The 13,917-nt window shown below is 41.4% G+C and overlaps 1 protein-coding gene across 1 annotated transcript in view; it reads right to left on the minus strand.

Annotated features, from left to right (window-relative positions):
• TOX (thymocyte selection associated high mobility group box) overlaps positions 1–13,917 on the minus strand; it is a 360,299-nt gene that overhangs the window by 158,104 nt on the left and 188,278 nt on the right. Inside the window, exon 2 of the mRNA XM_054984302.1 lies at positions 8,315–8,380. Coding sequence (XP_054840277.1) covers positions 8,315–8,380 — 66 coding nt within the window. The remainder of the gene's footprint in view (positions 1–8,314; positions 8,381–13,917) is intronic.

Genomic DNA, 13,917 nt, shown 5'->3' on the forward strand with positions numbered 1-13,917 from the left:
GAAAGAGGTGGGGGAACTCTTACCCAGGGCAACTACCGGGAGGAGGTGGTGTGCCCCTCAATACATGCATGCTCCCAGGACTTCATGATGACATCACTTCTGGGAAGCCACGGGGGAACACTCCCCTGCCTGACAGTGGCTGGATATGGGCCATTTTGGGCCCAAATTGGGCCCAAATGGGCCCAAAATGGGCCAGATCAGCCTGTAACAGGCTGTTGCCACAAGGGAGAGCACTCCCCCACAGGGCAGCAGTCAAAACCTGGCTGTTTAGGGGCCAATCTGGGCTGTTCTGGGCTCAAATTGGGCCAAAATGGGCCAAAAATGGCCCGGATAGGCCTGGAATGGGTTGCTGCCACATGAGAGAGCAGTGGCTTGATCCTGCCCATTTTGGACCAGATCCTGGCCATTTTGGACTTGAATTGGGCCCAAAATGGCCAAAATAGGCCAAAAATGGCACCAAAATGGCCCAGATTGCTGGTGGAGGAATCCAACCCGACCCAGCACCAGCCCGATCCTGGCTGTTTCAGCTCCGATCCAGGCAGTTTTGGGCCCTAAATGGGCCCCAAATGGCCCAGATTGGGGCCGAAACAGCCCAGATTGGGTCACTGCCGGGCCCTGCCTGGCACCAGCCCAATCATGGCTGTTTCGGCCCTGATTCAGGCTCTTTGAGCCACTATTGGGGTCATTACAGCCATTTTGGGCCTGTTTAGGCCCTAAAATGGCCTGGATTGGGGCCAAAATGGCCAGGATCGGGTAGGTGCTGGGCGGGGGAACCCTCCCCCACCTGGAAGCAGCTCAATCCAGGCTGTTTTGGCTCATATTCGGACCCCAAATGGCCAAAATAGGCCATTTTTAAAATACCCACGTTACACCAGTCACGTGAGTATTTTAAAGAGGTGCCAGAACACCGTTCTGGACCATTCCAGTTGAAAAAAAAGCCCTGCTTTCACTCCTCCATGTTTCTCTGCTCTATGGGGCACTAAATGGAATGAACCAAACTACAACATGAAATCTGATTAATAAATTATAGATAAGAAGTAGAAAACCAACATCTTCAAATAAGGAGTGTTTCCTCTGGACCCCAAAATCATCAACAATACAAGAAAACACACACACACACACACGTCCACCTCTGTACATGACCTAAATCACAAGTGCAAATGAGAAGAATTTCTTACTAACTCTTTATGTCTGTTATGAGTCCTTCTTCAATATTTAAATTCTTGATCCTACAAGGGTAAAATTCATTCTTAGTTTCAAATAAGAACTAAGTTATATCTGAACAAGTAAGCAGGATCTATATGTTCAATGTTCTAGGAGTCTAGAAATCAATGAAAATTGACAATGTCCTTTCAGTTGTGCCATATGCTCACATTAGTGACACTGGGTAGGTTTACTTTTCTAAACAATCAATGAACTCTTGACCCAGTATGCTGCCTTGTACAGATTCTAAAAAATTGTCAGATCTAAATGAAATTGCTCAATTCCTTTCCTGGGTGACTTGCCTTTCCCCCTTATCACATGGAGGACATCACCAGGAGCTCCACTCAGTTGTCCTTGGGAGGTGGATGATAGAGAAGGCCATCTTTGATGTGTATGAAGCCTGATGATTCTGATAACAATATATATTTGAATATAATGGCATTTAAACATTTTCACAGTGAAGTGTAATAATAAATGATAGTCATGTAATTTTATTGTGTGATAATGAATTTGTGTATGGTAAGAGTCATTTAGAAGCTGTCTAATATGCATAGCATAACACTAGATGTTTGTCACCAGAATACAATATTTACATGTATAAAACATACAGACATCTAGGAGCAGCAAGCAGTCTTTTGGGACAAGCTAAAAGAATATCATTAATTTTTATAGTATAGTTATTCTTCTGGCTCCTTTCCAGGAACGCTTTCTGCAGAAATAATTTTCAAGTCTAGAGTTATGCTGTTCGCTTGCAGCAACATCACAAGAACAGTAGCAAGCCATATGTTGCTACTTAGCAACTTAGTACATAAGTCCCAAAGCATATACTGATTTGAAAATTGAACAGAAATGATAATTGTCAAGTAATGCTGTGAGGCAAGTTGTCTTGGATTACCAATCTATGCAGATGTTTGATGTTATACTTTCCCTGATTGACAGATGAGTTTTTATTTATGTTAGCCTAAAGGTGATAAATTGATTTTAAAAGTCTTAAAATAAGACACAATGCCTCATGAATATGAACACATTCTGATAAACATGAGGAGTTTGAAGCTCATATTTCTTAGTACATTCATCTTATTTCTCATGCTGAAATTTAAATCCACAGAAGTGATATATGCACATTTTTCCTCTGCCAAATCCCCTCCCCCAACCTAATAGCAGAGTGAAGATAAAATTTATTAAAATTTTGGGTGGAGGGGAGATTATATGTAACATACACAGGAGTTCCCTGTGACACTCTGAGATGCTTTTATTTACAAGTTGAATAAAATATGTAGCTGGCTTTTTCATTTCCCTTAGAAAAATCCTCGGGAAGTGAACCTTGGTGTTCAAATATGCAGCACAGATAGCACATCAGCAGACGGAAAATGGCTCAGCTGGAGACATGGAGGTGCACTCCGTTGTTCAAAACTATTTAAGACAGACATAATGATTCTCTGAAAGGTAGCAGCTGCTTTGTAACAGCAATCATTCAGAGAGTTTGTACTTCTACAGTTTCAAACAAATTCAATTAGCCCTTGTGCTTCAAAGCCCTTAAGGCATGAACAAGAGGATGCCCGGTTGCTTTAATCTAACAGCACTGCTAAACTTGTCAAGACAATTTGGGGATGTAAAGGTTAGGAAAGAATATATTTTTCCCAAGTTTTAATCAAACAATTCCATTCCAAAATCCCTGCAGAACTTAGAGTTAAAGAAGTTCAATCATACTAGTTAATTCCTCCGAAAGGCAGAGTTAAAATGAATTCAGCAGCAGACTGACAAGTAATACATTGGAAACATACTTTCTCTGAAGATAGGATTTTTTAAAAAATTACTTAATCGTGCTAAAGGGGGTTGAGTAATTAAAGAAAAAGGAATAACATTATCAATTAAAAGCGAGTAGCTATGCAGATGTACATAGCAGTTGTAAAGCAGTATGTGCAAGATCCAAAGTATCATCCATACAATGAGGCTTTGCCTTTGCACCTCCACCCAAACCTCATTTCTGAGGACTGGAGCAAAGTGTTGCTGCTTGTAGAACACATTTGGATAAAACTCAAAGACTGAGGGAACATTATATCTCTGTAAGTAATTTTTCAAGGGTATAAATACATATGTAAAAATGCTAGTCAGACAAATAATAACATATTTAAAATTCTGGGATTTTAAAAAACAATAGTCTTCAATGTCTATGTATCTTATGTTCACCAATACTGGACATCCAGTGGTAGACTTGGGAGGTTAATTATAGCCATTCTTTATGATATGTTTCCTTACTGTTTAATTCCATGTCCATTCAGCTCTTAAAATAACAGGGAAAAATCCAGTCAAGAAGTTGGTATAACTGAAGTTTCAAACCATTATTAAAGTGTTAGAGGTCAGGTCTACAGACACTAACCAGAGAATTATAGCACTTTTAAAGAGTTATCGCCCCCGTCATGTGTCACTGCTTACATTGAAGAGCTGTTGCATGCACATAGATCCACGGAAGATTCTATTGTGTTTGTGGAAAATGATACATCCAAATACTGAGTTCTATTTTACAAATCAGCAGTTGATGTGCTGCATAAGGGAAAGCTAATTGACATGAGGATATGAGTGGAATAGGATATGAGTGGAAATGCAAAGTGTACATTGTCATTCATAGAATAATAGAATCATAGAATCATCAAGTTGGAAGGGACCTCTAGGGTCATCTAGTCCAACCCCCTGCACAATGCAGGAACTTCACAGCTAACCCCCCCCCCCACAAGTGCCCCAGTGACCCTGCCGCTCCATGCCCAAAAGATGGAAAAACACCTCCAGGATCGCTAGCCAAACTGGCCTGTGGAAAATTACTACCTGACCCCAAGGTGGCGATCAGCATTACCCTGGGTATGAGAAGAAGGACCATAAGAAGAAGGGTCATAAGAAGGGCCATGAAAACCAAGCACTGATGCAACCCCTTCTGCCCTTCCTCTCACGATCTGCTCAGGTTCACAGAATCAGCATTGCTGTCATATGGCCATCTAGCCTCTACTTAAAAAAACCTCCGAAGAAGGAGAGCCCACCACCTCCCGAGGAAGCCTGTTCCACTGAGAGACCGCTCTGTCAGGAAGTTCTTCCTAATGTTTAGCCGAAAGCTCTTTTTATTTAATTTCAAGCCATTGGTTCTGATCCAAGCTTCTGGGGCAGTGTAAAACAACTCGCCACCCTCTAAATTGCAGCCTTCAAGTACTTGAAGATGGTTATCATATCACCTCTCAGTCATGTACTCATCTCACCCATGCAATATGATTGCCAGCACTCTGACTCTCAATGATTATGGTTGCAATATCACATCACATTGTGGAGGCAAATACATATTTGCATATAATTACTGGTGCCATTACAAGTGGTGACCTATGTTTGCTGGTCACATTGTTACTTAGCATTTAACACATTCAAAAAACTTCACCAATGTTCACCTATATCGTTGAGCCATTTATGGAGTTGGGAGGTCACTTATCCTCACATAGTGCATTTCCCTCCTATTAAATTTCATTTTCATAAATAAAGCAATCCATCCAGTATTACTTCCAATAACCCTGTGAAGTAACTAAATGTTATCTTCATATTAAGGATAGTGGCTAACGTTAAGATACAGAGCTTTACTTAGTAAATTTGCAGAAGAGAAAAGATTTGAATTAGTGACTTCATAGTTTACAGCTCAGTATCTTAGGCACCACACTAATTTATTATATGCAATTATCATTAGCCCAGGTTTCATGTAACAATACCCTTGCTCATGAACTGGTATTAATTATTAGACATTAGGGTACTCAGGAATTTTATATATCACACATATATATGTATATACACTTGCTATGTACACACACACAATCAGAAAACCAAATTTTCCCTGTCTAAGAATACTGACACTATCAGGATCTATGCTGTCCATGCAATACCTACCTTTTTGGTATATAAATATGTTAAGCAACATTAGATTGAAAGAACTAAGAAAGGTTCTAAAAAGAGGAGCAGTACCTGGTACTTTTTATCCCACCCTTCCTTGAAGGAGCTATGGTTGGTACTCATAGTTCTCCTCATCTCAATTTTATCTTCTCAACAACATTGTGATAAAGGCTGGGATGAGACAGAATAACTGGCCAAGGTTAGTCAATGAGATTCATAGTAGTATGACAACTTGTATCTCTCATGCCAAGTACTAGATTATGTAACTATTCCACTTCTGCTTCCAGACACAAAGTGCAAAGTACTGGTTTTAAACTTTAGGGTTAGTTTTAGGAGAATGATCTCCCAAATGTATCTGGCTTATACAAGAAGATTCTCAGATGAGGCTATACTCCAAGTCTCCTCTTAGATTGACAGAAAAAAGGAGCAGAGCCCATATGGTTGTGACTAGACATGGGCACGAACAGAAAAACAAACAAACATGGTGTTCATTGTCATCCACAAACAAAAAGATTGAACATTGACAAATATGACCTGTTCATGAACATGTTCGTTGTTGTGGGGGCCAGCAGGCCCTCCTCCAGCCATCAAGATCCCTACCACACCACTCCCAGAAACCCTACTTGAGCAGGCAGCAGGAAATGTACCAATAATAAATAATAGCTTGGCCCCAGAGCCTGGCAGCAGCCCTGGAACCTGAAGGGGTATACCCCTACTGCACCACTCCCAGGAACCTTACCTGAGCAGGCAGCAGGAAAGGTACCAGTAATAAATAATAGCTTGGCCCAGAGCCTGGCAGCAGCCCTGAAACTTGAAGAGGTAGATCCCTATCCCACCACACACAAAGAAAATTCAAGCTCCAATGCACTCTTCCTGTCTGTCTCTCAAAATGCCAACAGCAACTGTCTCTCCCTCACTGTCTGCGAAACCAGAGCTGAGAGCCCCCTCCCCTCTGCTCTCTGCTTCCTTATAACAAATTTGGAGTTCCACACTTGAAAGGAAGACCTGCCTATCAAGCTAAATTGGGCTTAGATTGGGGTTTCCAGGGCAACAGCAGGAGTTCAGACAGAGTTCAGGCAGTCCCTGCCTCTGGTTGGCAAGGGAATTGATTGCAGGTGCCAGATCGTCTGGCTTGACGAACAGCAACGAATGAGGCTTGCAACGACCACCTGATTGTTTAGAATGGGGCCTCACAAACAGCTGGGCCGATTCCAGACGGCCCTCCGCATCGTGAAACGTCGCACGTCGTCGCGCGTCGTCACGCAGAAAACGCGAAATATCACGTTTTCTCGCACGAGTTTTGCGCGACATCGCACAAAACTCGCGCGAGAAAACGCGATATTTCGCATTTTCTGCACGACGACGCGCGATGTTTTGCGATGCGGAGGGCCGTCTGGAATCAGCCCTTGTTTGCAAACAGCAGATTGGGCTGTTTGTGGCTTTTTTTAGTTCGTATTGCTGTTTATGCCCATCTTTAGTTGTGACTCCCTCCTTATACAGAAATTCCCATAATCATCCTAGTTGCCCTCTTGGTACTTTTCCAGTGCTACAATGTCCTTTCTGAGATACAGTGTCCAGAACTGCACACAGTATTTCAAATGAGGCCACACCAATTTGGTCATGACAATATTGGTCATTTTATTTTCAATCTCTTTTCTAACAGTTCTTAGCACTGAGTCTACTTTTTTCATTGCTGCCACACACTGGGTTAAAATTTTCATTGAGCTTTCCACAACAACCCAAGCTCTCTTTCTCAGTCTCAGCTAGTTCAGACTCTCTCAGCATATATTTAAAATTTGGATTTTTTTTTGTTCCAGTATTCATCACTTTATAATACTTGTGCTGAATTTCATTTGTCACATGGTTGCTCACTCACCCAAATTACAGAGATCCTCCTCCGGCTCTTCATAATCTGCCTTGGTTTTCATGCTCCTGAATAAATCGGTATCATTTGCAAACTTGGCTAAATGGCTCAGCCTCAATTCCAAATAATTTATGAACAAATTAAATAGCACCAGTCCCAATACCGATCCCTATGGGACCCCACTGCTTAGTTCTTTCCATTACGAGATGTGTTTATTTATTCATACTCTATACTTTCTGCCATTGAATCAACTTTTAATCCAAAAGAGAACACATCCTCTTATCTCATGATTGCTAAGCTTTCTCAGGATTCTTTGGTGAAAAGCCTTTTGGAAATCCAAATCTATGATGTCTACCAGATTGCCCGTATCTATATGCTTGTTAGCATGCTCAAAGAACTCCAAAGGTTGGTGAGGAAGGACTTCTCTTTGTAGAAGTTATGTTGATTTTCCCTCAGCAGACTTTTCCCCTTGATGTGCTAATCTCTTCACTAACGTTCTACTAATTTACCTGTAACAAATGTTAGGCTTTCTGGCCTATATTTTTCTGGCCTATAATTTCTCTATCCCCTTATTTAAAAACTGGGGTTCAATTTGCAGTTTTCAAGTCATTTAGCATGGAGGCAGATTTTAACGAGTAGTTACATATACTCATTAGTAGATCAACAATTTCCTATTTGAATTCTTTAAAAACCTTCGAGTGTATGCCATCTGGACTAACAAATGTATTTGTTTTCAGTATGCCTAGTAGTTCTAGAACTTCATCTCTTATTGCCTCAATTTAACTCAGTTCTTCAGAGACCCTTCCCCAAAGCAGTGGCTCCTACATGGGTATGTGCCCCACAGTTTCCCCCACTGAAAACAGATGCAAAGAATTCATTTAATTTCTCTGCCATCTCCCCATCTTCCTTAAGCAATCCTTTTATAGGAAACGTAACAACCCTATTCTTCAACTCCAAAAGTGGTAAGTAATGCAATGTGTGGCACCTGTGGCTTATAATGATTAACTTGTCTGTAGTCAGATAAACAAATCGCATGCACCTGTATAGACGATTTCCTAAAGGTAAAACAACTGCTTGGGAACGATCATGCTGGCAAAACAGCTGCCTTCATTCTGGAGAGCAAACAAGGCAGAATCTTAGACAACTGCCAACACTGGCGTTTTATCAGTGCTATCTCATTAGCTGGAAACACGGCTTAAATGCTTTGTTTATAAATTATGATTATTTCTGATTGCAGCAGTTACTGATAGTGCCACTCATTTGCAATGCTACTCTTTGAATTTGTTTAATTACAATTTGAAACAAGGCAGAGAAGATTAATTAACCCACCTGGCTGGCTGGCACATACTCTTGGCTCGGCTCTGTCATACTCATATACATGTTCTCACCGTCAAACTGCAAATGAAAGAAATATTTTTTTTTAAAAGTGGCAAAATTTAATATTTTTTTCATCAAATGATAAAACAGTAGCTATTAAAAAAACAACATTATTATAGACTGGTTTGAAAGATATGCAATTGCACATATGCATCTTGTCTTTGATGTTCCTGTTGTCATCCACCTTACTGACCCTGATGTCAGTGATTAGGAGTAATTAGTGCTCTAGTAATTACAGCAAGCAATGGATGGTTTTCTTTCATCTGCAATCTGTTTTAAAACAAAATGGCTCATTTTGTGCACTATGTATACATACTACTATTGGTCATAACAATGCTATTTTTTACAAGATAGGAGGATAATTGAAAACATAGTAAAATGCCACTTAATAGAGTTTAAGTTTCAGTTGCCATAAAGAACAATTTAAAAAATAAATTTAATCCTACTTTAAGGAAATGAGCATTTAGAAAATAAGGAATGATATCAGATGTTCAAAAAGGCAAAATGCATCAGTGAAAATTCTCAGATGTATAAAATAAGTTTGCTTGATGGGGTTAGACTAAATTACTCACCATCACAACTGAAATTACTATTCCTGCAAAACTGAAAAAATACACGTTTTTATTTAAATATAGATTTGTGAGGGGGGGAAACAGCAACATGTACAAAATTAGCAACTAAAAATGCAGACAGAAGGTTGGATTCAACCAGCTTTTCTACTGGTAAAAAGGTGGGGAGGAGGGTCCCCTTTGACCACTAAGAGCCAAGCTACAAGTGACTTTTTTCACATGGACAACACTTGATCGTTTTCGCAAGATTTCCTGGGAACTGAAGTCTCAGTGTCCTTCCCTTCTCTGTTAGAATCACTGCCTGAAGAGCCAGAGAAAGCTGGCTGCAGCAGCAGCTTTTGCAATTTGTTCCTCCAGTCACAAGCCTGCTCTCAACGATTGTTTGAGGGCGGGCAACTGCTACTTTCTCCCTGGGCGTCCTGCTCCTGGGGAGCTGCTCTGGAGAAAGCTGCTATGTCAGTGAAGCTCCAGCCGCAGCGACAGCGGAAGAATCTGCTCCTGCTCTAACATGCCCTTCCCTTGCTCCTGAGCTCCTGGAGAAAAACTGGATGAGGGCATGTTAGAGTAGCAGCAGATTCTTCCACTGTTGCTGCAGCTGGAGCTTCACCAACATGGCGGCTTTCTCCAGAGCAGCTCCCCAGGAGCAGGACGCCCAGGGAGGAAGTAGCAGCTGCCCGCCCCCAAACGATCATTGAGAGCAGGCTTGTGACTGGAGGAACGATTTGCAAAAGTTGCTGCTGCAGCCAGCTTTCTCTGGCTCTTCAGGCAGTGATTCTAACAGAGAGGGGAAGGACACTGGGACTTCAATTCCTAGGAAATCTTGCGAAAACGATCAAGTGTTGTCCATGTGAAAAAAGTCACTTGTAGCTTGGCTCTAAGAAAGGTTATGCTTACAGGACTTGCAAGGGCAAAAGCCTTGTGATTTGGGTGCTGCAGTAAGGACAGAAATGTGATGAGAATGAATAAGAAGGCTGGCTAAACCCAACTCAGAGTGACATTCAGAAGAGCATTTATGATATCACCAACTATACAAACAGTCAGAGGCATTCTCTCTCTCTTTCTACACTATTCTTACCTGTTTCTTAACCAAAGTTCATGTATTTTGTAAGATCTATTGTGAAGGAAAAGGTTAAACTGGTGCAGAGTTAGTGAAGTTCTTGGATTACCCACCATTATTCTTGCCTCAGTCAAATCAGACATGTCAGGAAGATCTTTTAAGGGAAAACACTGGCAATGTGGAATGCCAGATCATTGATACAGGACGAAGAGAAAAGTCATTTTTACCAGGATTAGCTGACAAACCTGATCCTAGCCCACATTACTATTAATCCTGGAAGGAACAAAAGATGTAATCTTTGTCCTTGTTTCTCTCTTTTCCCCTTCCATGACAAAAAGAGGATGTCTGTCTCCCCTCCGCCCCTTTCAGGAATAAATGCAGCAGAGTGAATGTGTGTGTTTTTGTGACTGGCTGGTTTGGTCAAAATATATAAGCATGGGTGAAGGATTTAAAATCTTTCTCCTGCAAAACTGATAGTATCCCCATGTGAATCAAGCTCCAAGTTGCTATTTTTCTGGGATAATCTGTTCACAGATCTCCTGGCATCACATTTGGTTTGATCCTTATTTCCTGTATTCATCTGAAAAGCTTTAAAGCAATAAGAAGTCACTTCTGCATGCTTGGTGGTTGAGAGGTTCCTGCTGATATTTTCAAGGCAAGAGATCAACAGAAGTGGTTTGCCATTGCCTGCCTCTGCATAGAAGCCCTGGTCTTCTTTGGCGGTCTCCCATCCAATTACTAACCCCAAGATCAGGCTTGCCTGCCAGCTAGTAATTAATAGAGATGGGCATGAACCGGAGAAAAAACAAACCATGCAGTTCGTGGTTCATCACATTGCACGAACAACGAACTTTCATGAACCTGCCCCAGTTCACGAATTGGTTCATTTTGGTTCATGAAAATGTGACTTCTGGGCAAGCAAATCACCACTTCCAGGTCAGCAGAAGGTCACTTCCATGCCAGCAGAAGGCCACTTCTGGGTCAGCAGAAGGTCTGCAGGAAGTCCATCATCTATTCCCTAAGAAACTGATTGACCAGCGCCAGGCTGTCTGCAGTGACGAACCAAAAAACGTACCAAACAAACCAGCAAAAGTTCGTGGGGGTTCATCAGAAATAGGCTCTGACGAACTGCTGGTTTGCGAACCATGAACTGGCCTGGTTCTTGCTGAATTATGGTTCGTATTTCGGTTTGTGCCCCTCTCTAGTAATTAATAGCTAGGGCGGTTAATGCTAAGATATATTCTGCTGGGAAGGTTGCTTTTAGGTATCTGCTGGAACAAAGAAACTCATACCTTTGTTCATTGATTTCTAAGGTAATGTATAGGTTAGGAGGTCTTCTGAAACTTACAGTCCATTCCTAAGAACACTTTCTTGGGAGTAAGCCATATTTAATAAACCTGAGTAAAATCCTGAGTAGACCTACTTAGGATAGCACTGTTCGAACACAAACTAGATGTGATTAGAGCCACCATATTTTGTTATGCAACATGTGCGCTTCCTTCACATATCAGCTTCTGAAGGCAAGAGTCTTCCCAGTGGAGAGAAAAGCGGGATATAAATGAAATATATAAATAAAAAGGTTGAGTTTGTTGGTGAGTGAGGAGAGAAGGAAACACTGCCAGGAAGAAGGAAAGAATAAATAGTGTGGGGAGGTCCAAACAGGGGAATGTGAAGTCCATCCCTCATGTCTTTGCAGGTTCCCTACAGTGCAACTGGGCCTGGTCCGGCCACTGGCACCGCACAACTCAGCCAGAGTTTCCTGGAGAGATGCTGCCAGGGGGAGGGAAGAAGGGAGAGCAAATTAAGCTAGGTTGGGATGCAAATTAAGCTAGGTTGGATGAGAAGGATGAAAGGAAGCAGGAAAAGGGGGGCTAGGCTTCGGGGGCTTTAGGGAAAGGAAGGAGGAAGTAGCGGGGTGGTGAAAATCAGATTTATTGTATTTGTAATTATTTAAAACTTTTATTAGCCACATTTCTATCAAAAAGGAGCTCAAATCCTTGTGACCCCCCATATGATTATTTAAATGGTATCAAAGAGCAACAACCACAGGGACAAGCAGTTTCTACTCAGCATACTTTTAATATGCAGCTTTCTTCTCATGGTTACACAAGTGCCTTGAGAAAACAATGATGACATGTATCAATAAACAGTATTAACACTGACAAACAAGAAACAAAATACTCATTCATGACAGCAACCAAAACAAGGTAGATCAAATTTGGTGCAAATGATAACATACAGGATCAAAAAGAAATTAAAGGATCTGTAACAGCTAATATCCAGAAAGTCCTCCCCTGCTGTTGAAGCAGTCCTGGACAATCATAATAGGTGAAGAGAAGCTACTCTACACAAGCAATTCTTACAAATACATGAACTGTAGCGATGCATAACTAACACAGTAATATTTCTGAACAGATAAACTATGTATTTATAACCTACTGTTCTTGAGCCAATCAATCCATTGCATCCATAGAGCTAGAACACCAATTCCATTAGAAATATATTACATACACTTTTGCTAGTGTTGTCCTAATGTGCTGGCCCTGGGACAAACTCATAGAAAAGCACTTCCCAAATGCTAATGTAGCATTCAAAATGCCATAAAGTAACTGGCTGTAATATGCCAGTTTACAGTGTAGTATCCAGTTTTCTACGTTGTAAGACACATGGTCTACATACACATCACTGAATCTCAGGTTTACCCACCTTAAAGCTGATGTTAATGCTGTCCTAAATATTTAATTTTTGCTACTGCCATTTGTACTAAGATTGAGCCATTACCCCAGACGAAATTAGCCCAAGAATTCTTAAATTCAAGTATTTTGGTTTATATACTTGGTTAGCTTACCATGCTGTATATAGTCTTTGGGTACTTGTCTGAGTTTCAGTACAGGCGCTCAAATGCCATGCTAATGACAGTGAAAGTTTTGAAAACCTTTGTTATGCAGAATGATTAAGTAATTTATACATGATAATTAGATCTGACAAAGTTTATATTCATATTAAACTGATACTGCATGAGCAAATGAGTGAAAACAACAAAAAACCTGGACAGAATTCTAAAACTAGGGGTGTGCAAAACGAAACCCCCCTGCTGAAAATATATACAGAAATCCCTGTTTCTGGAACAGTAACCCAAATTCAAGATGCTTTCAATAACAAAACCCCTTCCTTGAAAGAAATCCATAATTTTTTCTTCAAGTTCTACTGTTTACCAGTCATGCAACATGAGCACATTTTCTCTGTACTGATTTCCTAGAAATGGCATTTCTCCTTTCCAATCAAACCCTTGCAAGGGAAGATAAAAGAGCACTCTCAGCCAATCCAAATTGCAGACGGCTCCTATTCTCTCCTTTCTGCCTTCCCCCTTCATTCCTCCTTATGGGCTGGATTTTTTTTCCTTGTAAAGTAGAAAAGCCTGAGCTCAGGTGCCCTAGAATTCAAACTCCCTTTCTGCACAGGCCTCTGTTGAGGGCCTGATCTCCTTGTAACTGAGCTTGCTGAGCTATGCTTTGCAGAAGCTGAGATATGATTTGCAAAAGGTTGATTCATTGCAAAGAGCTGGTTGCTTAGCAACCACTCTAGAGCTTGTAAATTACTTTCTTGCACTTGTTTAGGTCTGCAACTTAGGGTTACCAGATCCCTTCACTCCCCTGGCAGGAGACTGGAACACTGGCTCTTACCTCTTCTCTTTCTCCTTGTGTGCATCTCATGCATGCTCCTGGCTGGCATGATGATGTCATTTCCAGGAAGTGACATCATCATGTTGGTCAAAGGGTGGCCTGGGAGCGCTCCCACTCTCGCAAAGAGCTGAATTGCCCTCCTGTGGGGCCCAATTCAACCTGAAACGGGCCTGCTGTGGGGTGTGGGAGCACGCCGCACCACCCAGGGATACATTGTGCTGCTGAGGGGCACCGTGGGGGTGTGCC

Source organism: Eublepharis macularius, chromosome 7 (genome assembly GCF_028583425.1).
Source record: "Eublepharis macularius isolate TG4126 chromosome 7, MPM_Emac_v1.0, whole genome shotgun sequence".
NCBI classification, from domain to species: domain Eukaryota; kingdom Metazoa; phylum Chordata; class Lepidosauria; order Squamata; family Eublepharidae; genus Eublepharis; species Eublepharis macularius.